This window comes from Daphnia pulicaria, chromosome 12 (genome assembly GCF_021234035.1).
Source record: "Daphnia pulicaria isolate SC F1-1A chromosome 12, SC_F0-13Bv2, whole genome shotgun sequence".
Lineage (NCBI taxonomy): Eukaryota > Metazoa > Arthropoda > Branchiopoda > Diplostraca > Daphniidae > Daphnia > Daphnia pulicaria.
The window spans coordinates 2148738-2175375 of record NC_060924.1 but is presented as its reverse complement, the minus strand read 5'-3'; the positions used below and the strand labels follow the sequence as shown (position 1 = coordinate 2175375).

The following is a 26638-nucleotide window of genomic DNA, read 5'->3' as shown; positions in this document are numbered from 1 at the left end:
ATTTTTATCTATTATTTGATAAGCTAAGCTCCTCCCTTACATCCTACCTGCGCAATCTAATTCATAGGGTATGTAGTTTGTTTGTTGGGCGTTAGAGTGCATCTCGGTCATTTCAAAACTTTTTCGTCTACAGTTCAGTGCGCGCCACTTCGGACGTCATCAACATACAACCGGACAATGTAGATGCAAATGTTTTGTGTCTTCCTCAACAATACAGTTGTTTTTTGGCCGCCCAAAAGTTCGTCTGAATAATTGTTGTGTTCTGGTGTATCTCGTTAGTTTATTGTTTGCATATTTGGTCGACTTAATTTGATTAGAAACGCAAATTACATCGAGATTTCCCACTGACACACGTGTGATAATCGATTCCGAGAAAGATATCAACATCTATGTAGGGAAAATGAACTTGGCCGTGTAGTGATAAGTGTTATGACCTGCTTGACCTTGTCAAATTTTCTGTTTCATTTTCAAAGAATTTCAAGATCGATGCCAAATTACTTTGTGCTGTAGCTGTCACAAACTTCTGCCGATGAAAGAAATGGACAAACGATTGTACGTCGCCTGGAATAATTTCGCCAAGCACGAGCTGTGCTGCCCCGTAAGTGATACATGAGCTTTATTAATAAAACAAAACTGATACCTTTGATTATCTTTTGTGCGTCATACAGAAACGCTGCCAATGGCTCGATGTCTTCTTATATCTGGCGCTGAAACACCAAGAATTCCGCTTTCCTCAGTGAGTAAAAATTGAAAAGAAAAGACTTTTCTCTTTTATTTTTATTTTCAAACAACTTCCTGTCTGGCTTCTTTGTTGTAAAAATCATCGATGAGGCTTCTTCATCAAACGAATCGGGTGAGCAACCGGATCAGTTGCCGTTCTGTAACGTGACTCAACTGGCAGTTGTACACCTGAGCTAACGATACGGACCAATCCAATTGAGTCACGTGACTCGTCTGTTTGTCCCCCTTTTTTCTTTAAATAATTCTAATGTGCCACTATGCCCCATAGTCAGGATTTCCGCAGAACCTAGATATATTCATAGCAGGCTGCTAAAAATCTGTCACACAGACCGTCCATCACTGGGTGTCCGTGGAGAAATAGATAATGTAGCCTGTGGGCGCGGCTTATCGCACTTTGCAGATATTTCTGTTCTTTTGGCTTTGATCTCTCGCGAGAATTGATTTGACAAAAGAATATGTATTAATACTAACGGTCTTTAATAGATTTTTCCGTGGCATGTCCAGCATTTTGATTGAACAGCTGTTGTATGACATCAGCCGGATTAGCAACTCAGTGCTGGGTGGAGAAAAGGAGAAATTAACCTACTGTCTACGAGGCAGAGGATGGCTTCTCTTGCACGCCTTATCCTCCTCCAATTTAAGGGTATTTCATTTCATCCAATTTGCGTAATTACGTCACGTGTTTGTTCATACGACCTTTATCGCCCATAGAGTTTAGTAGGAGTTGCCGATTTGGCAGATCTTTTGATTAATCTGTACGGAATCCAATCAGAAAATGAGCCACCTTCTAGTCAATCTCTGGCTCTTTGGCCAATGACAGATCTTAGCACAGTCGTCACTCGTGCAGACCTCAAGAACGTGAAAAAGCCACGACAAAAATATTCCAGGCGTTCTGGTCGGTTGGATGACATCAAAATCACCAGTTCCAGGGATTCCGTCGACGGAGTGGTCAAGATTGAGTTGTCGGACCGTTGCTGCCGCCCAGACGACGACGATGTAGATGAGGAAGGCGAATGGGTTGACAAGAAAGAGCTCCCGTGTTTATCCGCGAAATCGTTCAACCACTTGGCGCTGTCACTTTTGGAACAACTGGTCGGACATCACGGAGAATGTCGCCTGAAATCATCTCGCTGCTTAGATCACCGAGTCATGACCTTTGCCTTGCATCGTTTACAACCCGGGATGCATTGCGAAGAGCAGAGGAGGCTGTTTCGTTTGATTCTCCGTTGTATGGTCTCCATCGTTCAGCACCGTAGACCATTGCAGGGCGAAGAAGTTATCCATCAGTTGACTGAAATAGCAGCCGCAAGTCAACCCAGTTTTGCTGGTAAGTTATTTCGTTTTTTTAATTACTTTCAAGTCTGTTCTAACATGAATTCTGTTCTGTTTTATTATCCAGCTGACGTGGTTGAGGGCCTCATACGTTTTCTAGCTTCTGTTCATCCTATCGAAGACGACGTTCAGTTTCACCAGTGGCTCAATAACTTCCATAGCCAATCTTGCATGCAATTGATTGTCAGTCTAACGAAATCGGAATCTCGAGATATTTCCTGGATCCCACTGATTGGAACCATCATCGGCAACGTTTCCGGTCGAAATTCAAAAACTCCTTTCCATCATCACCACGTATTTGGACAGGCACTGATCGATCCTGATCAACTTGGTCGCGAATCGTGCTCCATCTCTTCCCTTTTCTACATTCTCCTGCAAGTGTATCAAACGTCGAATGAAAATGTCCAGAAACTGGTCCTCACCGCCATCAATTCTGGAGGACATCCATGTTGTTGCCTTCCACCGGATATTATCTACCAGGTCTTGTTTGAACGAGTACTAGAGTCGCCTGAATTCCTCAATGTGCTGGAGGTGATTTTCCGCAGCACAGGTTTCTCATCCGCCCCCGTTTCCATGATCGATTACCAGTGTCACTTTTGCCGCTACAATGGCGGACAAGAACTGGAACGGTGTCGTCGAATGGGTGTCTACGCCTCTACTGAATCTCTCAGCAAGTCCTGCTGGAACATGGTCTTACCCGATCCTTGGCGTTCGTTCGATTTCTACACTGATTATGTTTTGACACGCATGGACCAACCTTTCACGCTGTCCATGGTGAAGCATATCCATCAACTGATTGAAGTTGGAACGACTCAAGTCAAATCAGAAATATTCGCCCGCGTATTTTATCCGATCCTGACTCTGCCGACTTCTTTTGGAACTGCCAGCCCATCCGATCGCTCCTCAATAGCCGGACAGATCACTGAAGCTTGCTGGCAAATGACGGCCAATTTAGTCCGCCAAAGGAGTATATGTGAATTGTTCCTCAGTTCCAATGGATTAGAACTGCTGCTGGATTTGTGCCGATCACCCGAATGGTCCTGGAACGTCGCTCGAGTCCTCCAGTCGATGATTGGCATCCAGTGCCAGTCCAACGATGAAGTTGATCTCATTGAAAACGTCGACATCAAACTAACTGGGATGGGCGAGGCTACGGCACTGGCGATTTTAGAACACTTGCTGGTGCATCACATGTCCTACATCTTGCGCAGCTTAGAAAGTCAAGCGCCGTCGACCGACAATTGGGATATTGAAATCCCCGAACTCAAGGAAGCGACCGACACTGTTGGATTATTTGATTCCGTCTGGGTGAATCATTTAAAGACGTTTGATCATTTACCTGGAAATCTCAAAACCGCGTCCGCCTTATGGGAAACGACTGCCCGGCTGTTTGTTCACAACCGAGCCTTCTCTTCGTGGTTTAGTAATCATTCTTTTGTCAAATGGATCGAACTCATTCTTCCCGCTCTCTGCCGATACTTGTCCAATCCCCTTGCGCCGCATTGGACGTTGTACGCTGATCTTCTGGAACTCTTCCTCGCCTTATCTCTGCTCTCTGCTTCTTCCAATGCTGAGCATCGATTGAAAAGTATCTTGGAACATTTTGCTCCGCAACGGAACCTGTCAAACGTGTACGAATTGCTGCTGCGTTGCTCCACTTTAGAGCGCTGGATCAATCCCGAGAACTCCGCCCGTTCTAGAGAATCGATTTCGCCGAGAGACGGAACTCAGTCGGACGGTTACGAGGCGGATGAAGAACCCGTTACGTTGGAACCTTCTGCTCCGAACCAAAGATCGAATTATCTTTTCTTTCCGACTATTTTCCCGCAATTGTTGCTCAATTTTTCAAACTGGCAATCGGAAACCACGGATAATGAGGAAAGAGTTTTGCTGTTCCAGGATTTTCTGACTGCCTTCAAGCGAATGGCATCCATCTGCTCTCATCCGCCCACAGCCATCGTTCTGAGTAATCAGGGGTTGTTGACGATTCTCCTGAAAGAATTGAAACCGATCCTGATCTGTTCCGACTCGTCTGGTATCCGCCAACAAGTCGTATGGATGATCAGTTGCCTTGGCAGCCAAAGAATTACGCCCGGTGAATTGCAACTGCTGGTCGATATGTTGAAAGAAGACAATCCACCTTGGAAAGATCTCCTTCCCGTGTTCCTGAACCTGATCCAGACAGATGGCTACAGACCTACTCACACTTTAAGTTTTCCCAGCCGAAAAGTGATCGATGATGACGAAGAAAATTCCCTGCACCTAAGTAGCGGCTCTATCGAATCTTTTATTCAACTGAACGATATCCGCTCAGAAATTTTCACTTTGACGAAACATGCCATGGTAACAACAATTTTAGTTTAAATTATTATTATAATTGTATTTAAATTTTCATTATTGATTAGGAACTTGGACGTCTACATGAAAGCAAAGGAATTGGATCAGCCTGGAAATGCGCTGCAATATTCCTACCTATTTTGACAGATAATAATTGGAACATGCAAACGGACGGGTTATCACTTTCAACATGGCTTCTATTGTCGGAAGCCCCTCGTCGGAAGAGTCCGAGATTTTCCAATCCGGAATGGAGGCCGGACCTTCAAGATTGCACTGCAAGTTTTCCGTGGGAGGACCCGACTTGTGGGCGTGATTTACATCTTTTCTCAATGGGCACCAGGAGCTTCCTTGTTGAATTTTGGGCTGATCCTGCCGCAGACAACACGCTACTTGTCCGTCTCAGCCAGTCCACCCACTCTCAAAGCCAGGCGCTAGCCACACAAACTTTGGATTTGAAAATCCCTTCTGGCAGGTGGAATCATTTGGCCGTTAGCTGTCGTCAAAGGTCTTCCGCAAACGGCTACCACCGAGTGGTACACATTCAAGTGTTTTTAAACGGATACCAATCGACCAGTCTAGATCTGAAAGTGCCACTCAGTCCGATGAAACGGATAGGCAACTCTCATTCGTTCCTGTTACTCGGAATCGCTGCCGTGTCAAAAGCCAAAAAGATATTGACTCCATCGTGGCAACTTGGAAATGCTACCCTCTACAAAGGCGAACTGCTTTCGGCCGAATTAGCTCTTCTGTTGATGGCCCTGGGTCCAAACGGCGGCATGTTTCTCGCTACCTGTCAAGATGGCATAACAAGACCCAACTTTCCTCGTTTCCTTCACTCAAAATTAGTTGACCATCTGCAAGAATGGGACCGACTTTTAGATTGGGAAAAGTTAATGGATACTTTACAGTCTAATCTGTTGATGACGTATTCGGCTCACAAGCCCGAATCTGTGTTTATTTATCCCTACATAATATCACCAACCGCAGGTATGAAAGATGAATTAAAGTGTTGATTTCACCACATATTAATGAGATTTATTTTCTTTTTTAAATAAGGAATCTTTGGTTCAATTATGCCAAGTGGGTGTGTCTTTAACGCCATTTCAAGCGATCCTCGTAGCAGTCAACAACCACCGATCGCTCTTTCGGTTGCAGTGGCCGCGCCTTTAACGGCCCAGTATCACATGGGCATTCACGCTGCAATGAAGCAACTTGGAGGCTACCCAGTTTTGCTCTTTCTTTTGGGCTATGCCATCGAATCGAAGACAGATTACCAAGCTCAAGCGTTGGAGATTTTGTTGTATTGGCTACGCTCGGACGCCCAGGAGGCCCAACTGTTTGCAGCCAAACGCGGTTACTGGATGCTCCAGCATGTTTTTGAAGCTGATAGATGTCGGCCGGGAAAAGACTTTGCGGCCGTCCTTTTGAATCTCAGCTGTTCTAGTCCGGTGGTCACCAAAAATCCTAGTCATCATTGCGATGCCATTATAGTTGATCCTCATCTTCTCTCCTTCACCGTTCAATGCTGGAAGCACTGGCAGAGATACCGCGATTCCACCGAAGGAAATACGCTCGACGTGGTGTTGCATACCCTCCAACATCTTTTACGTGACAATCATCGCTATCGAGATTTCAACGTCAAACAAATGGAACGAGCTGGAATATTGGAACTTGTACTCCATTTGGCTAGAGTAAGTTAATTTCGTTTGAATGATTATCAGAAATATTTATGTGTTTAATTCTAATTGATTTACAGGAGTCTTCTCTCTATGAAGACTGCATTCCTTTGACAGAACATCAAGCCATCGTGACGGCAGATTTGGTAGAAGGATTGATTGGATCTCCCCCGACTCTCAATAATTTGATGGTCGTCGTCGATTACTTGCTCTTGCTTCACCCAGCCGAACAGACTTATTGCCCTACTAACTCGGCAGGTTTTTCCTACTATTTCCTGCTCACCGCTAGAGATCCTAGTTTCAATGTTTTCCAATCGAGAAACTGGAAATTACCAGAAGGATACGAAACTTTCGCCCCGGAATCTTCCATTCCGCAGCCTATGAATGCCAATCAACTTGGTTCAGCCCTTCGTGATGTCATTGTAAAGTGGTCGGATGGAAATGAAAAAGTTGAAGAAAACATCTCTAATAATCAGGTAACTAAACCATCAACAATCATAAACCTTTAAGTGAATCTTCTAATAGTAAGTGTTTTTAATTAGACTGTCGCGGGCCTACCGGAAGTAAGCAGTTCCAGCAATTTGAGTACTTGCACCAGAGCTGAGGCGGATACGACTCTAAGTCTTCACCTCCTGCGAGTCTTGCTTGCTTGCATCCGCGTTCTTCCTGATTCAATGGTCAAGCAAGTCGCTAACAGCATCATTCGACCGGATACTTTGGTGGTGTTGGCGCGACACAAACGCGATAAAATGCGAGCCGGAGCCATCCGGCTATTGCAAGCGATTCTCAACCGGAGCGAAGAAGAAGAGCAGAATTTCATTAAGCAGCTGGGACTGCTTCTTTTGGCCAACCAATTGCAACCCTATGCGGCCACAACCCCAGTGGTAGAAGCCTGTGTGGGACTTTGCGTTGGCGTCGACGTCATTCTTGAACAAGTTTTAGATCCATTCGCCATCTGGCCAGAGAATCCGACACCCCTTCAACTGCAGTCAACCGTCCTTCTGTTGAGCTTGCTGCCAAACGCTGCTCTCGATCCAGCTCTCTTTCATCAGCTGGCCACACTGATTCGAACCCTAGCTACTAGATCCAATCAAATTCTCAAGTTCTTGTTAGACCTTGGTCTAGTCGAGACCATGGGCAAGTCCATAGTCGCCTTGGCACACGCCACAAAAAACCACCCGGGCGATATTCTAGAACAGCGCGAAGATGAAATACTCTTGGAAGCCATACACAGGATACTTATACTCATCGCCACCCGGACTGTTGGTGCTTCTGGTAACTATATCGCCTTTACTCATCAAAGATATAACCCATCTTTGAACTTTTGTTTGGTTTTTTTTATTAGGGATTGCTCCATGGTCAGTGTTCCAGGATATGATACAGTTGTTTCACTACATGGAACGAGTAGAAAGTGGTCGTTGCGGATTCAAATCACGCTGCGTTCGAATGCTGCATGAAAGCTGTTGCGTCGTCCTGAAACAAGCCATCCAGGCGATCCAGCATCGAGTGGAATTCCACAAAATCGGCAGGCAGCAGCACCAGCTCTTTGCCTTTCAACCTGGGACATCTCATTTTCAGCACGTTTCCGACAAGGTTCTGAATATTGTGCTTCCGGTCCCACTCAACCGCAAAATGAAATTGGATAAGCCACCAAGTCAATCGGAAATCCTAGAAAGATTTAAATTCACTCTAGCCAAAGCAGTTGACCACATTACCCTCAATGTGGAGCAAAACACTTCCTCTGTAGAAATAGCCTTCAGTCAAGACTTGCTGGTAACTTTGGTGCGGGGTGTATCATCTATCCTGGAGCGGCCGAAATCCAACGGCTTCCGCCACCTATCTAACGATGCCTTAACAGATTGGTCACACTACTACGCGCCGGACTCGAACGATCTCGTCCGCACCCTCTTCTGGAACAGTCGACAAACGATAAAGACTCAACTGAATCGATTGGTTCTCTTCTTATCAAGCCCCATCCAGCTTCCGACTATGCTCCAGTTTGTAATCAAAACACTCTACGACGATCCTCACCACGAAGAAATCTTCAAACTGATTCCACCGGACGAATCCGATTTCCCGTAAGTATTTTTAACTTAATTTTTAATGAATACGGATTACTTAACAATGGTTATTTGTTTAGGTTCACTTTGGACACATACCTCTGTCATTTTCTGCACTCGCGAAAGTTTGCCGACAACGTTGAACACAGCACATTGATTAGAATTCATTGCATCAGTCGTTGTTTGGTACCGTCGTACCAGCGTCGAAGATGTCAGATACTTGATCCAGCCCTGTTGAGGGAGCAGTTTGAATTGGACCGCAGTAGTTGGTGGAGAATGCAAGAAGAAACTCAAACCCGCATTCTTTCGCGGTTCGATCCGGTGGTCAGGATGACGTCAGATCTTGCAGCCAAGTGGACAACGATGGCGGTTGAGTCGCAAAACAACATTCGCCGCATTTTCCTGAGCCGTTTGCGGTGTGATCATGGTTCCAAAGTATTAGCTGCCGGAGGCTGGACCGAGTTGGTCGATCAAATGACCCACCAGAGAGCAGCTTGGCATTTAGCAAGTTCGTACCTTCGCGGATGGCAGCTAGATCCGACCGAAGGATATCAACGAATGCACCTCCGTTTAAAACGATCCGCCCTGAACGTCGATGCCAAATATCTTTTAGAGCGTTCCCGTTGTCTACTACAACCAGAAAGACTACCTCAACCGTTAGAATCCATCTTGCGAATGTCCACAATCAAATCGATTGACGACGCCATCGTCCATGAAGACGAGAAAATCCTACGGACCATCAACTGTTGGCTCGTCACGACGACCGAGGAAATAATGGGCGAACTTATTTTTACTGGAAAGTGGATGACTTTCTTGTCTCCAGAGTCTGAGAAATCATTTTCCTGCATCAAGTACGACGATGTCAGAGAGATATTGACGCGTCGTTTTCAGCTTCAAGAGCGAGCCTTAGAACTCTTCCTATGCGATAGTAGTACGCAATTTTTGGTATTCAACAGCTTTGAGGAACGCAACTGCACCCACCGCGAGCTGAATGAGCTGTGCCTCAAACTGATTCCTTCCGAGAGTCTAGCCGAAGTGACGCAATTGTGGCGGGAGAGTCAAATCACCAATTTTGAGTATCTGGTCTTTCTTAACAAATTTGCTGGACGATCTTATAATGATTTGATGCAGTACCCGATTTTCCCATTTGTTCTGGCTGACTACGAGTCACCGGTATTGGATCTGGATGATCCCCATGTTTATCGAAACTTCAAGAAACCCATGGCCGTCCAGGTATTGAATTTTACCAAATAATTATTTTCAGTTCCACTAAATTTTTCTCCACCCTTAAACAGAATGAGACTCGTGATCAGCATTACATTGAAAACTACAACTACCTCAAAAGGGACTTTGAAAATAGACCGGAAGGTTCAGGGCCGAATTTTGGACCATTTCATTATGGGTCTCTGTATTCCAACCCGGGTATAGTCCTTCATTTTCTCGTCCGGCTGCCGCCTTTCACCAAGCTATTGATGGAATATCAGGTTTGTTTTAATTATTTCTATTAATGAATAAACTGTAAACTTAATAATATTTGTTTGTGTTTCACAGGACAGAAACTTTGATGTGCCTGATCGGTCGTTTCATTCAGTCGGAACATCTTGGCGTTTGGCCAGTTCCGATTCAACAACTGACGTCAAAGAATTGATCCCAGAATTTTTTTATTTACCCGAATTTCTAGTCAACGCTCTTGGTTTCGATTTCGGAATGCAACAATCCGGTTAGGAATTTTATTCTCATAATTTCTTATACAAAATTTCGTTAAAATATATTTTTCTCTATTCTTTTAGGTGATCCTGTTGACGATGTTCAGCTTCCACCTTGGAGTCTGGGGAAGCCCCGCCTTTTCATTCAAATCCATCGACAGGCTTTAGAGTCCAGCTGGGTCCGAGACCATCTCCATCATTGGATCGATTTGATCTTTGGCTTCAAACAGACTGGACCATCTGCGATAGAGTCCATTAACGTTTTCCATCCGTCCACTTACGCCGGATTTGATACTACAGAAGGACTCAATGACGATCCGATTGAACGGAATGCGAAGCTCACTATGATTCGATCATACGGTCAAGTGCCTCGCCAACTCTTCCGCCAGCCGCATCCTATGAGCGTCCAGCCCCTCAACGCTAAATCCATTCGCCGGAGTCGCAATCTCTTGCCTTCTGTTGATCACCTCCAATGGGGCTGTTATGTGGGCTCGCCGTCCTGTCAGGCTCCTGTATTGAAACATAAAGAATCTTTTGCTATTCCAGTCCATTCCTTCCTCCCGTTGCGAACTGGAGATACTTACGCTCTGGGCCCTTTCACCACCGCCATTCTATCACATTCGTACGACAAGGATTCGTTCCTTGGCCGACCGACAGGCATTCTAGGGGTGGCATTGATCTCTTGGGGTCAATCGGACGGAATTGTAAGAATCAAAATCCGGAAGGACGAACCTGTGAAACCTCTCTTTCAATCGGAAGCGCACGATAGCGTGATTTTATGCTCAACTTTGCCGGATTACAACAGGATCTGGGTTGCCTATCGATCTGGAATCATGCGGGTCTATCCTTTTCTGTTTGACCCACTGAAACCCCATTTTGAGTTGACTGGACCGCCGACAGTTCTCTCTGGTCATGTTGGACCCCTTCAACAGCTCGTCTTGTGTTCGTCGTTCAGCCTCGCTGTCTCCAGTGGAAGTGATGGATCAATTATCCTCTGGGATCTTCATTCTTTGAATTTTATCCGTCAGCTCACTCCAGGTAATTCAACTTACAAGTTTCAACATCCATCGACCCAACATTTAAAATTTTTAAAATTGCCTACAGGTCTATCAAATGACCGGAAAGATATAATACTACCAGTTTCTCAATTGGCCGTCAGTCGTAATACAGCTGATATTGCATGCGCTGTCAATCTGGACGATCAGCAGTCTCGGCTGGAATTGAGGTCAGTCAATGGGCATTTGATCGGCATGACAACGACGAATCCTCTCATTACTTCGTTGTGTTTCTCATCTGCTCCCGAGGGAATTTCTATCAATGTGGTAGCTGCCGGGCTATCCAATGGTCGCATTAGGTAATTCATCAACTAATAAGTTTGTTTTTTTTCCTACTTGTTAATTGTTTTCTCACTACAGATTGTGGGATACTTGGACCCTAAATGTCGTACGAGATATCATCACTGACTCCTCCTTGTCGATAGTCAGTTTGACATATTCAAGCACTTCACAGCATTTACTAGCCGCTAGAAACGATGGTTCTCTGCTAGCTTGGGATAGTCCACATAACCACAAAAAATCGCCTCGCTTCCCACCCTTTATCAATTTAACTTTGCAATGATTATACTTTTCAAACCCGTAGATATGATATGTAAACGCGATTACAGAGGAGATTTTCATGATTTTAATCACAGGAAATTTAAAAAAGGATAGAATCTCTTGAAATATTTTATAAATTTTGCTTTATAATGTTACACATGCAAATCTGAATATAATTACGGTAATCTATTCGCAAGAAAGTGATGAAACTTCATTTTTAAACGAAATTTTGTCTTTATTGGCTCGAACTAAGCACATAACAAGGATGTATCCAAATCACTCTCAGCTTATTTGCACAGCGAATGAATCAGAGCAGGGAGAGGGTGAGGTGGAAAAGTACGAAAAGAGAGTCGAATGAATCAGGACTCATGACACAAAATTGCGATTTCCTAGGTCGCAGAAGGTACAGAGACACACAAACAGTCAATATGAAGCAGATCTCAATAATTTAGCTAGACAGATGTTTTCATCTTTTTGTTGGACCGTTTCCCTTTGGTACTGTTTTCCCTATCAGAACCTTCAGAATCTTCCTGATACTTTCCAGCCTCAGCTTGGGTATGCATGTCACCTACATTAAGCATTTTGGCTTTCTCCAGGGAGCGAACTTAACAAAGAAAAGGTTAAATGTTGTTCTGATGCAAAACAAAAAAAAGCACACATACTTTGAGTTTGAAGGACTTCATTTTGCCTTTTGAGATCATCAATATCCTGCTGGTGGGCTGCATTTTTCCGTCTCATGAACTGTATATAATCAGCTGCCTTCTTCAGTATTTGAGCACGGCTCGCCTGAAACCGAGAGCCATCCTACAATTTTATTAAGTGAGATATGCTCGACACTTATGTTTTACTTTTTCTCCCTGTAACGAGGGAACTGAATCTCGAAGTCCACTGAAGCTATCCTTGATGTGATCTCTCCTTTTCCGTTCCAAGGCATTATGGTGTGCTCTTTTGTCAACCTGTTCACCCAAGCACAGAAGGTGTTGATAAAGAACTCTGTGCCCAGTAAAACATGGAAATAATATCTTACTTGCTGAGAATACTGTCCAGAGCCTCGTGAGTAGCCACCTCCATCCTCCTCCTACAGCAGATGATAGAAAGTAAGTTTTAGTAAGCGAATGTTTTAAAAGAGGTCAATGCAGCTAAACCATCTTGTTCAACAACTTACATCACTTTCGATATCTATATCTCGTTCATCATCGCTCATCGATGGGGAAACGGCATAGGACATGGTCGTAATCAAGCCAGACAAACTAGGGTTACCAACAAGAAGACTTCAAGCTAAGGGATCAAAATTTGCAGATTAGGGCCAAAACACTTCCAACGCAATAGTTACGTTCAAGGTGATCGAGATAAGAAACTGCTATACCAATTTGCTTAAAGCCTGATAGTCGATTTCTCTTTGTGTAAACACGTCACGAGTGTGGGCAAAGTGTTGTATTCACGAGACTAAACAGCAAGTGAACAGCGCATCGAATTGTTGAGGTGCACTTGCGATGTTGCCAAATGAGTGCAATTCATTCCAACAGCAAAATTGTTGCCAACTTGCTAATTTCGCCCGGCAACAAGGACGACGAGGATATTTATAATCCTTTACAAAATTAAAACAAAAAACTCTTTAGTCCTTATTATAAAAATTTGACGGATTCGGACATTTTTATTTGATTGGCGGAGGATCACTCAGAGTAAATGCGGCAAATAATAAACTATTGTGCTTCAAACACATGTTTGATGACAAAGTTGAAAATTATGGAATGCAAAATCTCTTCTCCAATCAAGGTGTGGTCACATATAAAAGGTGCGCAAGATATACCTGCGTTAGAAGAACCACACGCGAGAAACACTTCAATGTCGAGCGAGTAGTGAACCGAGGAGGTCATCCACTTGACTGTTTCCACATTCCACTAACTGCGATACGCTGATTTTGGGTGCGGGCAAACATAGTTTGAAAATGTCTCGCCAATAACACGCCCAAAGAAGTATAGTGACCTCCACATTACATTAGCGTTTTAAAAAAAATCCCAAAATGATAAATGATGCCCAATATTCAACCTAACACGCTAAAACAACTAAAACCTTATAACTTATATTTGGTTGTCTTTGCTTCTTTTGACTGAAGGTTGTCGTCACACACGTGCATGCCGTGTGTACACCCATCACGGAGAAGAGAGTCCATATGAAAAACCCAAAAACCTTTGAGCGCTAGACCACGTAGCTATTCCATGATTAGAATCCCGAGGCGATTGTTGCGCCAAAAGGAGAACCAGAATCTCTTGTGTTAAGGTCATTGTAGGAAAAAAATTATAAAATGGGAGACTCGTTATAGTGCGATTCCTCCTCACGTCGTACCTTCTTCCAAATGGGAAAAAAAACCGGAAAGTTTGAAGGTTGCGAATGGGGTGTGTCGGATGAGACTTGAGATGTCCATGAGATGATATTCATTGGAAAAAAACTAGAAGAATCGTGTATAACCAGCAGCAGCAAAGCCTTGATGGTCAGTCGCGTTGTCTTCACATTTGATGCCATTCCTTGTTTAGTGTTGAGTTGGCGTCGTGCAAGTTGGATGTGCTGTTTTAACCTTTCCATCAATTTCTTTTTGTTCACGGATAACAGGAATTCAAAAGTGGATTGAACCGCGTCATTTTGGTATGAACATTTCATTCAATTACAGACTTGCATTTTAAAAACAAAATTTCCGTGATTATATGTAGAACGTTTGGAACAGAAACTGACGACATGTCTGCTGGAGAGGATTACAGTGCTGGTTTGTTGGAGAATTCCCATAACAAAAAGCCGACTCACTCTCAGGTTATCAAAGAAGTAATCAACTGGTTTTACGGGCCCGATGCAGGAAAGCTCAGTAAAGAATGGAGCAAACGGCTTTTGCGGCCGAGACCAAGACTGACGCAGGCACTCAGCACCACCACGCCGGAATATGTCACGTACGACACGGCCAATTACCCCGCACTACACGGACCATCCGCCAGGATTCCCTATCACGTCATCATATTGGGAGGTGTTCTAATCCTGGCCGTCTTTTATCTTTTACTTTTCCTCGTCATCAGTCGTTTAAGGTGTTGTAGAAAGGTAAACCAGTTACACTTTTTCTTGGGGAATTTCATTATGAAATATTCGCCATTTTTACAGAATCAACAGCGAACGGCTCGCCGGAGGAGCAGGGAGACTTTGAGAGAAGCCAATGGATTGTATCACATTGAAGGAGATGTGCTGGGCAGTGGTAATGTCCATTCTTCTTCGCCCAAATTGGGTGAAACAGACGATTCGCCACCACCGTCTTATGAAGACGCTATGATTGCCTGCGGCCATAGCCCTCAACAGTTGCCGGCGCAAGCTAAAACCAATCAGGCAACACCTTCGAATGTTAATAACGGCGAAGATGTCGAACGCGCTTGAATGAAAGGTATGAGTAAAGACTAGTAGCAGTATTGTGACTTATAGGTGGAACTAACACGGGAAAATCTTACTCAAAGAGCATGTTACATATTTTCTGGAAGGTCTTTCAGCATTCGGTTGTCCTTAAGTGTATATATATTATACAGTACACTATTTGTGAGGGTACACATACTTGGTGGCGTCTTTTTAAAAGGATGAAATCATTTCATTTTTATGTTTATTATGTCATTTCCGTTTCTCGTTGCACAAATAAACCCATTTCGAGATGTACTTTTATAAGTTTGTTATTCTCATTTTGGCTTTCCGGCAGCCATTAACACATGAAAAGATGGGAAACTTAATGTTGTGTATGATTACCTGTAATACTGGACTTTTCCCATGATAATTGTTTTTATAAATTTGCTACGTAATTGTTAGTTGCTGCTGTACGTACTGATGTGTATATTTAAATTGACCAAAGTCTAAAAACTACAAAACTAAACACCAAATAATAAACCGAATTAAATATACCACAGAAATTAAAAGTTGGAGACAAAAAGTTAAAGATAATAGGTATATCATATCCAATAATGGAATTTAGCAAATAATCCAGCCGGTTGGGAGACAGAGAATCTGAGCATCGGCACCGATGACCACTGTTTTAGTGACAGTTTCCGTTTTAAATGAGTAAGTGGTAACTGTTGTAGATGCGAATGAATTAAGAAATCGAGGCTGCACTGGCAAGTTTCTCATCCATGACGCTGGTTCTGAAATATCTCTGATGTCTTTAGACGACGTGATGATGTCCTTATGAAGCGACTGGTCGGCCCGACGACTTTCTCGGATCACATCCAGCGACGGAAGTGCAGTTGACATCACTCTAAAATGATTAAAATTCAGTCATTTAAAAAATGATATCTTTCAAGGAATAATTTGTGTTTACTTTTGTGTTTCTGTTGGGACAATGGCGAACTGCGTGTCTTCCGCATTATTGGAATCCAGCAGAGCTCTCTTCCGGCGACACTGCGTTTTCTTCGCGGCCGCATCTACAAATTTAGCTGCGGCAATGCAAGACTGGATAGAGGTAAGAGTCAAAGATGACGTCAGGGTGAGAGTTTTCGTCATGAGATTGTTGACGTAACTGATCAAAAATCGCTGCTGCTGATCTTGTTGTTGCCTTATAGGAAAGAAGGGAAGTCGTGGGTTGTATACTTTGACCCTTGAATGGACATCCGGATACTCGTCTTCCTTACTGTAATCTTGATATTCCGCTGCCACCAAATCCGGATTAAATTCGTTATCCTGCAAGAAATATTCGACATATGGATGTGTCTGTTATGGATTATTATTTAATTTCTCTATACCTTTGAGTAGGTGATGGGTCTGGTAGGTCGGAATTGGTAGTATTCCGGCTGGATGTCGTCCGGAAGATTTTGGAAAATTCGTTGGTACTTATTGACGGAAGGATATGACGGGTAATAATTCCGCCAAAGCAGTTGACGCTGAAATTGTTGATGGGTGATGGCCACCATCACCGACAGGAAAATCAAAGCTACCTTCATCTGTAAAATATAGAAAAGAATAGAATGTTAATTGAACTACAAAAAAGTTGCGGAAATAAATGAGAATGCTTACATACCTTAGTTTTTGGTAGAAGAACTGTTTGACAAGTCGGTACAGGTGCAAGTGAAGGATTTGTTTCAGAAACAGGCCGAGAAATAAGCTTTTATATGGTTCCGCGTTGACTGCTGGAGTCCTTGTCATTTTTGTTATTTATGGTAAATGGCAGTACACCTCGCAGCCCAGTCGTTTAATGTCGCCCAATTTATCTATGTTGTCGGCTCTCTGTAATGGATGTCATAAGGAGAAGCGAAGCTTTTCAAAACAAAATGTTTTAGGCCTAAATAATAAACATCAACGGGGTATATGAATCCGGTGCGCTCTGCGTGATTCACTCGAGTTCGTACGTCACACGAGCATTTCGGAGCATCTTAAAAAAGGGGAATTCCCGCCTTTTGAATTGTACTAGGAAGCCAGTGCGATAATTAAAGAGCTAAATATGTCCACGGAAAAAAAACACACACAATAACGCATGCTCGGCTAGGTATACAACACCCATTCCTTGTTTATCGCTCTACTTACATGGGTGTTTTTGCGCGCGGGTATTTTTCAAATGTCTTCGTCATGGGAACCGTAATTTAAAAAAGAAATATTCTAAGACCTACCATAAGGACCACAATAGCGTGAGGGAGAACTTGGGTACGGCAAATGACCAGCGCCGATTATTTTATTTTAAGATAGAGAACAATTGTTTGTTATTAATTCTAGAGATTACGAATTCTTGATGAAAAGGTAAAAGGCCTTATAGGTCTGGTAGTCTAGTTGCTGTCATCTTTTACTGATGATGGTAAAGGTTGTCTCAGTTTAAAAATAAAAAAGTTTTCAGTCAAAGAATCAGGTGATCAAGTTAAAGAAATTATATTTTTCTTGGGATCGAGAATAAATTTTTTTTTTTTAAATTCTTTAGACGCGTGGTGCTAACCAGTTTATGGTTGCGTGTACGAGGCTTGAATGAACGCAACAAGTATTTTATTGCCGCTGGATATTATGGTTCTCGCTCTGTGAGAACCGCGGGAAAAACAAAATGGTTAAAATTTGAATTTTAGTTTCTTGTTAAAATTGAGTCGGGTGTATAAAATGCCCAAACTTTTCAGGCAGTCTTCAACGACTTTTGGTGTTGGTCGTTTTTATTACGCCGCCCAACAAATACCCGGTAATAATAAGACTAAAGTATTATTTAACTACGTTTCGTAATGACGAAAGGAGATGTTTCACCAACAAGGGGATTGCGCTTCTTTTATTTTAGGTCATAACTAATAAGCCGATAAACAAGAAATTTTTCATGTTGTTATGGCCATTTTATTTACCTGCTGTTCTAGAACCCCTCTTATTTTTTGCCCTTCAGTCCGCTCACCTTGGCAATGAACTTGAACACATCCTCCTGACGATTTCCTTCAACAATCAACCTACTGAGTAGCGCTTAACTTACGCATTTTTAACATTACCAACAAGTGTTCTATTTTTCTATTCTATTCAAATAAGGAAATTTGAACCTCGGGGAAAAGCAATAGGCCTATTTATAGGGGGGAGGGTCGATTTTTAATAAATTTTAATCGATATCTTAAGTATTGCTAATTAGAATATTAGTATTAGTGTCGTCTGCTGTCACTTTCGTACAAGCTTCGAAAAGGTAAAGGAACGATCGCTGTTTGAACGTTGATGCAGCACGAAAATAAAATTGCAACAAAATTTGATCGTGTTAACTTTGTCGCAGCTTAGCTTTCCATGCTCTCCACTCCATGCTACTTGGCTGGTAAATACTCAAAATGAAAATGGGATGGCCATGGAAGCTTAAATCATAGAAGAGTCTTACTTAACTCAAGACTTGAGTCAACTTAACTTGTTCCAAGTTTGGAAATTGTTACTTTGTCTGTGTGCTTGCATATTATTTATCCTCTTGTTAATGCATGGCAGTTTGTTTTCACTGTATGGAACCTTTTCATCTTTGCAGATTTGAGGCCTGAGCCCACCTGAGCCAGCCATCGTAACAGCAAAGTATTGTTTGTGCTGGACCTCCAGTCAGTTGCCTCCTCGGCTCCTCCTCAGTCAGACTGATGACCTCCTGTTGCCTGTCATCAGCAATATTCACAGTATCATTGCCGAGGTAATAATTTTCGTTACTTTTATTAACCTGGATGTGAGACCTGCATGATGATGCCCACATGATGCATGACTTGCATAAATGCAGTATAGTACATGAGAACTTTTCATTCTCCTGGTTATTAACAATTAAGGTAGACCCCTGGTTTTCAAAAGTGTCTTATTTCCATTTCTTTCTTGCTTGTTATTTGTTTCTGTAAATATTTCTCGTAACTCATTGTTGACATTTTTTATTTAGATAAAACAGCATCCTGTTTCATTGGAGACACTTCCAGTGTCGACCGACTTTCGATTCCCCTTTCTTTAAATATCCTCGTGTACGCCCATGTGTGTGTGGGTGTATTCACGAGGACTCCCTTTTACCTATCCCTCCTGGTTGATTCAACTTTTCAGCGGATGGATGGAGCACCTGTGGATGGATGCCTGGCCGTATTTCCCAGGCTTAAAGGTAGGACACACTCATCTCTATTCTTCCTTTCTGACAATTTTTGACTAGTTGGTGGTGTTGATTTTAAATCGTTATGTAGTACGGAGTACGGTTACTCCTGGGTCAGGCAGTTGGCTGAAACTGTTTCATCTTGCTGTTTTGTTTTTCTCAGTCAGGGTTTAATAAATAGCTCACGTGTAGAATCACTGCAGATCAGGCCTGTTTTTGTACCTCGCAACTTTGTCTGTGAGTAGACTATCAAATTCAGAAATATTTGAACTTGATACACTTGAAGCAAACTGCAACTTGAACAATTTGGCGCCGAATTCAGATTAAATGCGTCATCCTACAAGAAATATTCGATGTGGATGTGTTGGATGTGTGTGTGTTTTGGAGTATTATGTGCTCTGTACCTTTGAGTAGCTGATGGGCCTGTTGGTAGGTTGAAATAAGTAATATTCCGACTGGATGCTGTCGCCTGAAGATTTTGGTAAAATTCGTTGGTAGATGTTAAAGGAAGGATAACTCGTTGACGCTGAAATTGTTGATGGGTAATGGACTAATGGCAACACAAATTTACTAATGTCCTTCAACAAAGGCTACTTAGGTCTACGTTGTGTTGATACCTTTTGGGTTAAGCATCACCTTGTTTCGATTTTTCAATTCCCTCATAAGGACATTTGATCCTCAGAGAAAACAGTATTTATGGCTGGCGTTTGAATTAGTTTCTTGTTTAAAATTACTTTATAAAATCCGGGAAAACTTGCAACGCATCCAGTTTGGTGATTTACTGTACTATTAATCAGGTAGTTTCTGATGCCTGCAAAAGTGTATTCTTGTGAATAGATAAACATAAAGGAACAAAAGGACAGAAACTATTCTAAAAGCAAATATTGAAAGAAGTCGGTTTCGTTCCTTTCTCATCTGGCTCTTTAGCAAACAGACCAGCCGGATGGAAGGCAGAGTACTGCAGCATCGTCGCCGATGGCCACGGTTTTTTTAACAGTTGCCGACAAAAAGCTGTAGCTTGTAACTGTGACTGAAGTCACAGAATAATTTAAAAATCGTTTGCCTCTCAAATGTTCCACCGACGACATGGAACCGGAAATTTTATCGTCGACTGGCAGTTGTCGATTTTCTCGGATCACATCCAGCGATGGAAGTGCCGTTGGCATCACTCTAAAATTATCAATTTTTCAAATTCAGATTCGTCAGAATTGGTTTAAAAAATGTTATACACTAACCGTTGTGTTTCCGATGGAGCAATAACGAATTGCGCATCTTCCGGAGCACCTTCCAGGATATCACGCTTGCGACGGCAGGGCGTTGCCTGAGCAGCGGCGTCCAAAAACTTGACAGCGGCAATACAGGATTGCACAATGGTCAGGCTGACAGTTGACGTCTGAGAAAACGTCACCGTTTTAGTCAAAATGCTGTTGAAGTTGTTCAAGAAAAATCTTTGCTGCTGTTGGTTATTAAAAAATGGTCGGTAGCGGATCTCTGCAACTTTATTTCTTGAGTGCATGTCCGGATATTCTTCTTCCGCATTGAAATCATCTTGATGGTTATCGGCCACAACACTTGGGTCTAACTCGACATTCTAAATATTAAATAACATTTCACTTTTGTAAAATTCTGGTTTCTGATCGCGATAACAATCAAGAATGAATTCACTCACCTGTGAGAAGTAGGGCACAGGTCTTACTGGTCTGTATCGGCGGATGGACGGAATGTCGTCTTGCAAGCTGTAATAAATCTCTCGGCGATCAGCGACTATTCTGGGCAATTGTGCTGGGTACGGTGACCACCAAGGGCTTCCACTCGGTTGTTGTTGGAATTGCTGATGAGTGATTGCCACCAGAGCCGAAAGGAAAATTAAAGCTAACTTCATCTGCAAAAGTTATCAAAATAATCCGATGCGTACAAAACAGGATTAACTTTAAAATAAATGAACTTACTTTTGTTCAAGAAGTGATGATGAGCCAGTTGGTTCGTCTCTTTTCCGATGCTGAGGTCGATTGTCCAAAACGTACGAAGAAATAGGGACTTATATACCTCTTAATTCCACTGCTGGCATGTCTCATTATATAGTGTCTTCCCAGGTCCTTAAACCTTCAAGTCCGCCGGCCAGTCTATAATAGAGCTCTCCTAACTTAAAAACTTAATAGAATTGAGCCGTTTTATTATTGTCTAATTCCTATTTTATTCCTCGGCTCTGTCGGACGCTCTAAAATGGCTAAAAATAACGATTTAAATGTACGAATAAGAGAACTCTTATAGTACTTAATGATATGATGTCTGTGTTTTACGACACCTTTTGTGACCGCAGAATTCCAAAAAAAGGAAAATCAAACAGGATGCTATATCGCACCGGTACAGGAAAAGTGCACTATAGGAAGACATCAAAAGAATAAAATATAACGCTCCATCATAAAACCCTGTCTCCTTTGGGATATACGCTGACAGCGATGTAACATGTGCTGCTGTGAAAACTTTCCAAAGGCATTAATACCTTGATGGCCGCCCTGCCAATTTGATAACTTAAAAATGTTTTGGACGCGGCAGGGCTGTACCATATGGGATTCAATCTGAATTAATGGTTCTTTTTAAATTTTGTGTTTTCTCTCCCACTCTGTCATAAATGTAACAGTGTCTAATTATAACAGAGGAAGTTGAAATGGTCAGCATGGCCGATGTTGTGATTACTCTAATTAAAAGAGCGTTTTGATACATTTAAAATTTTGTTGTACTTCACTCTAAAAGAAATTTGTCTGAAAAATTCGACCAAATTTTAAGAAATCAGTAAAAAAATCATGACACTAAAGTCAAGACGTTAATTATTACCGACGTGTATTTCTCAGAGAGTATGTTAGAAGTTTTTGGCACCATTTTTCCATACAATTCTTACTTTATTTGCGCAATAAAACAGGTTACCAGTATGGCCCAGGAATAGTACATAATAACACCAAAAAAAAGAGCATCAATCAAAAATATGTTCCAAATCATTAAAATCATCAACCTTGAACTTATCTGGCGACGGTATGTCTGCCATAACGCACCTGTCGTTGTAGAAATTTAGTTGCCAAGCGCATTGCCCTTGGTCGGCCTGTCGAATGATAACTTGCGAATGCTTTTTGTATACTACAGCAGGCGGCGATTTCACGTATGGTTTTTATCAATTTAACGATAAACAAATTGATTTTTTGTTTGTTGTCTTGGTGTAATTTGAGGGTCATCCCTTTTGTAGCTATTGTCAAACGTTGTCGAATAACATGGGGAGAAAAAATTCAGTTCACGAACAATTAGATTTCGGTTATAGACCTGCTACGTAAGAATATGATTTGTGATGATTATGATTATGATCAAAAGGGCTGGTTTTGACATCTATCCAACTTTGCAATATTAAGTTACATGATGTTCATTTCGAATCCAATTTGAGCTAATATTCGTGAAAATGTTCGTTATCCATCAGTAGGGGTCGATGATTGTGTATTTCTCGTCCGCAATGTGACAGGAGAAATTTCTATATGGTTCTGCGTTGACTGCTGCATCGTGCATCAGTCCTTGCCATTTTTGTTATTTATGGTCAATGGCAGTACGCCTCACAGACCATCACTCGTTTAATGTCGCCCAATTTATTTTTGTTTTCGTCTCTCTAATGGATGTCATATATAAGGAAGACCGAAGCTTTTCTAAACGAAATGTTTAAAACTTACATCAGGGTATGAACTAAGAATCCGGCGCTCTGCGTGATTCATTTGTTTTCGTGCGTCACACGAGTATTTCGGAGCATCTTAATAAAGGGGAATTATATCCGCCTTTTTATTGAATTGTACTAGGAAGTCTGAATGGTGCGATAACTCAAGAACAACATTTGTCCACTTTGACTATAGGTAACAAAAGGGTTATTCTTTATTAGGCGCGCTGTGTTATTACCAGTTTGTGGTTGCGGGTACGAGGCTTGAATGAACGCAACAAGTATTTTATTGCCACTGTTCTCGCTCTGTGAGAACCGCGGGAAAAACAAAATGGTTAACATTTGAATTTGAGTTTCTTGTTAAAATTGAGTCGGGTGTATAAAATGCCCAAACTGTTCAGGCAGTCGTCAACGACTTGTTATCGCAAGACATTTGGTGTTGGTCGTTTTTATTACGCCGCACAACAAATACCTGGCAATAATAAGACTAACGTATTATTTAACTACGTTTCGTAAATGACGAAATGAGATGTTTCACCAACAAGGGGATTGCGCTTCTTTTATTTGAGGTCATAACTATTAAGCCGATCAACAAGAAATTTACTATGTTTTTATGGCCATTTTACCTGCTGTTCTAGAATCCCTCTCCTCTTTTGCCCTTCAGTCCGCTCACCTTTGCAATGAACTTGAACACAGCACGTCAACACCAATTTGCCTACTGACAATTTCCTTCAGCAAACGGAGTTGCGCTCAACTTTCTTTTTCATAAAATCTGTTTTTGTACTTCCTTCAAATAAGGAAATTTTTGAACCTCGGGAAAAACAATACTTGTATTGTTGGCGTTTGAATGAGTTGATTGCTGAAATTGACAAGATCCGCGGAAGACTAAAGACTTGCACCGCCAAGTGATTTTCTGTACTATTATTTCAGTATTAATCGGGTAAATTCTGCCTGCAAAAGTGTATTCTTGTGAATAGATAAGCATAAAGACACAAAAGTACAGAAACTATTCTAAGAGCAAATATTATTGTCACTACAATTGAAACATTTTGTAGACGACGTTTTCAGCACTCCTTTCTTTTTAGCAAACAGCCCAGCCAGATGGAAGACAGAGTACAGCAGCATCTCCACCGATGTTGACGGCTTTTTTGACAGTTTCCGACAAAAAGCTGTAGCTTGTAACAGTGACTGAAGTCACAGAATAATTTAAAAATCGTTTGCCTCTCGAGTTTTCCACCGACGACATGGAACCGGAAATTTTATCATCGACTGCTGGCAGTTGTCGATTTTCTCGGATCACATCCAGCGATGGAAGTGCCGTTGGCATCACTCTAAAATTATCAATTTTGCAAATTCAGATTCGTCAGAATTGGTTTTAAAAATGTTATACACTAACCGTTGTGTTTCCGATGGAGCAATAAAGAATTGCGCATCTTCCGGAGAATTTTCGAGGATATCACGCTTGCGACGACAGGGCGTTGTCTTAGCAGCGTCGTCCAAAAACTTGACTGCGGCAATGCAGGACTGGACAGTGGTCAGGCTGACAGTTGACGTCAGAGTGAACGTAATCGTTTTAGTTCGAATGCTGTTGATGTTACTGTTGAAGTTGTTCAAGAAAAATCTTTGCTGCTGTTGGTTATTAAAAAATGGTCGGTAGCGGATCTCTGCAACTTTATTTCTTGAGTGCATGTCCGGATATTCTTCTTCCGCATTGAAATCATCTTGATAGTCATCGGCCACAAAACTTGGGTCTAACTCAAAATTCTAAATATTAAATAACATCTTACTGTTTTAAAATTCTGGTTTCTGACCGTGATAACAAACAAGAATGAATTCAGTCAATTCACTCACCTGTGACAAGTAGGGCACGGGTCTTACTGGTCTGTATCGGCGGATGGACGGAATGTCGTCTTGCAAGTTGTTGTAATAAATCTCTCGGCGATCAGCGACTATGCTGGGCAACTGTGCTGGGTAGGAATACAATGACCACCAAGACCTTCCGCTCGGTTGTTGTTGTTGGAATTGTTGATGAGTGATCACCACCAAAGCCGAAAGGAAAATTAAAGCCAACTTCATCTGCAAATAGCCAATTCATTCATTTTGTACAAAATACGGATCAACTTAAAAATAAATAAATATCAGTTAACTTACTTTTAATAGAGGAGTGATGATGAGCCAGTTGGTTCGTCTCTTTTCCAATGCTTAAGGTCGATTGTCCAAAACCTACGAAGACAAAGGTTCTTATATACCTCTCAATTCCACCGACATTTCTCATTATGGTGTCTTCCTATAGGTTCTTAAACCTTCAAGTCCACCGCGGTCGGTCTATAATAGAGTTCTCCTAAACGTGAAACTAATTTGGATCGAGCCGTTTTATTACTGTGTAATTCCTGTTTTATTCTTCGGGCTCTGTCGGACGCTCCAAAACGGCTTAAAATATCTTCTGTGTACGAGTTATAAACATACGAATAAGAGAACTCTTACTACTTAATCACATGTTGTCAGTATTTTACGACACTTTTTTTACCGCAGAATTCTAAAAATGCACAATCAAACAGGATGCTCTATCGCAACGGAATAGTGCACTACACCTCTATACCAAGAAGACACCAGAATAATAAAAGCTATATAATGCTCCATCATATGAACCCTGTTTAGGGTATAGCCTAACGCTGATTGCGATATAACATGTGCTGTTGAAAAAAAAAAAATTCCAAATTCATTACCTTATGGTCACCCTGCCAATTTGATAACTATAACAAAAATGTTTTGGACGCGGCAGAGCTGAACCGTATGGGATTCAATCTGAATTAACGTTTTTTTTTATTATTATTATTTTGTGTTTTCTCTCCCACTCTGTCATAAATGTAACAGTGTCTAATTATAACAGAGGAAGTTGAAATGGTCAGCATGGCCGATGTTGTGATTACTCTAATTAAAAGAGCGTTTTGATACATTTAAAATGTAACATGTCCCTACTTCACTCTGTAAGATATTTTTCGGTAAAAAATTTCGACAAAAATGTTGGAAATCGGTAAAAAGAGAATGACACTAAAGTCTTGACTTTGATTATTACCGACGTATATTTCTCAGAGAGTATGTTAGAAGTTTTCGGCACCATTTTTCCATTCAATTCTTACTTTATTTGCGCAATAAAACAGGTTACCAGTATGGCCCAGGAATAGTGCAAAACACCTCAAAAGAATCTAAATCCAAAATTGGTTCCATATCATAAAAAAAACTTTGAATACCTTGAACTTATTTAGCTTTTATTACGGTATGTCTGCAATAACACGCGATGTAGAAATTCATCTGCCAAGCGCATATTGCCTTGGTCGGCCCTTCGAGTCATAACTTGAATATGCTTTTTGTATACTACAGCAGGCGGCGATTTCCCGTATGGTTTTTATCAATTTAACGATAAACAAATTGATTGTTTATTGGTTTGCTTGGTGTAATTTGTGGGTCGTCCTTTTTGTAGCTATTGATAAATGTTGTCTAATAACCTGAGGAGAAGAAGTGAGCACGACCAATTTTATTCTGATTATAATACGCAAGAGTATAAATGATTTGCGATGATTATCAAAAGGGCTGGTTTTGATATTTCTCCAACTCTGCAATATTAAATTATCTGATGTTCATTTTGAATAAATTTCGAGCGGAGAAAAGGTTAATCCATCCGTGAAAATGTTATTCCTAATTCTATTCATCAGAAGAGATTTGTCTCTGATTTCCTCTGCCAATATATAGGTATATATATGTGTGTGTTGTGATGGAGAAATCATAATTTCTCGAACCACAATGTGACAGGAGAAACTTTTGAGATGTTCCAATTAACAACCACGAAATGGCTTTGATAGCGAAACGAGTTTCTGTAGAAATCATCTTTTGAGAGAAAATCAGTCCGCGGGAAACCCAAAAGAGTGAGCCCATTCTTGATTTTCTCCTGCCTGCTGG

The 26638-nt window shown here is 41.7% G+C and overlaps 7 protein-coding genes across 11 annotated transcripts in view; 3 read left to right on the top strand and 4 right to left on the bottom strand.

The window, feature by feature from the left end:
- LOC124316136 (sporulation-specific protein 15-like) overlaps window positions 1-26638 on the top strand; it is a 610960-nt gene that overhangs the window by 546340 nt on the left and 37982 nt on the right. The gene's annotated exons all lie outside the window — the stretch shown is intronic.
- On the top strand, window positions 472-11661 carry LOC124316118 (lysosomal-trafficking regulator-like). The gene is made up of 16 exons (XM_046781849.1): window positions 472-598; window positions 669-736; window positions 1225-1384; window positions 1453-2068; window positions 2141-4416; window positions 4479-5397; window positions 5467-6101; window positions 6167-6562; window positions 6629-7361; window positions 7432-8164; window positions 8227-9379; window positions 9442-9630; window positions 9698-9866; window positions 9937-10890; window positions 10957-11206; window positions 11268-11661. The coding sequence occupies exons 1-16, from the start codon at window positions 530-532 to the stop codon at window positions 11467-11469; spliced, it is 9522 nt and encodes a 3173-aa protein (XP_046637805.1). The 5' UTR covers window positions 472-529; the 3' UTR covers window positions 11470-11661.
- On the bottom strand, window positions 11662-12969 carry LOC124316560 (protein max-like). Of its 2 annotated transcripts, none has more exons than XM_046782572.1 (6): window positions 12814-12969; window positions 12613-12725; window positions 12475-12525; window positions 12296-12403; window positions 12110-12233; window positions 11662-12051 (listed from the first exon to the last, which is right to left on the bottom strand). In XM_046782572.1, exons 2-6 carry the CDS (start codon window positions 12673-12675, stop codon window positions 11900-11902), a joined length of 498 nt encoding a protein of 165 aa, XP_046638528.1. In that variant the 5' UTR covers window positions 12676-12725; window positions 12814-12969; the 3' UTR covers window positions 11662-11899. The 2 variants fall into 2 exon arrangements, with proteins under 2 accessions (XP_046638528.1, XP_046638527.1); XM_046782571.1 differs by having other exon boundaries at window positions 12110-12251; window positions 12814-12963.
- Window positions 13908-15137, top strand: LOC124316545. 4 transcript variants are annotated; one of them, XM_046782548.1, is made up of 4 exons: window positions 13908-14090; window positions 14170-14208; window positions 14296-14531; window positions 14592-15137. In XM_046782548.1, exons 2-4 carry the CDS (start codon window positions 14181-14183, stop codon window positions 14856-14858), a joined length of 531 nt encoding a protein of 176 aa, XP_046638504.1. In that variant the 5' UTR covers window positions 13908-14090; window positions 14170-14180; the 3' UTR covers window positions 14859-15137. The 4 variants fall into 4 exon arrangements, with proteins under 4 accessions (XP_046638504.1, XP_046638503.1, XP_046638502.1 ...); XM_046782547.1 differs by having other exon boundaries at window positions 14156-14208; XM_046782546.1 differs by having other exon boundaries at window positions 13910-14090; window positions 14170-14531.
- LOC124316482 lies at window positions 15237-16561 on the bottom strand. Its single transcript, XM_046782460.1, has 4 exons — window positions 16477-16561; window positions 16202-16399; window positions 15781-16139; window positions 15237-15717 (listed from the first exon to the last, which is right to left on the bottom strand). Exons 2-4 carry the CDS (start codon window positions 16397-16399, stop codon window positions 15435-15437), a joined length of 840 nt encoding a protein of 279 aa, XP_046638416.1. The 5' UTR covers window positions 16477-16561; the 3' UTR covers window positions 15237-15434.
- Window positions 19802-21029, bottom strand: LOC124316490. The gene is made up of 4 exons (XM_046782471.1): window positions 20943-21029; window positions 20663-20875; window positions 20229-20584; window positions 19802-20163 (listed from the first exon to the last, which is right to left on the bottom strand). Exons 2-4 carry the CDS (start codon window positions 20873-20875, stop codon window positions 19917-19919), a joined length of 816 nt encoding a protein of 271 aa, XP_046638427.1. The 5' UTR covers window positions 20943-21029; the 3' UTR covers window positions 19802-19916.
- LOC124316480 lies at window positions 23627-24987 on the bottom strand. The gene is made up of 4 exons (XM_046782458.1): window positions 24833-24987; window positions 24533-24757; window positions 24078-24445; window positions 23627-24012 (listed from the first exon to the last, which is right to left on the bottom strand). The coding sequence occupies exons 2-4, from the start codon at window positions 24755-24757 to the stop codon at window positions 23763-23765; spliced, it is 843 nt and encodes a 280-aa protein (XP_046638414.1). The 5' UTR covers window positions 24833-24987; the 3' UTR covers window positions 23627-23762.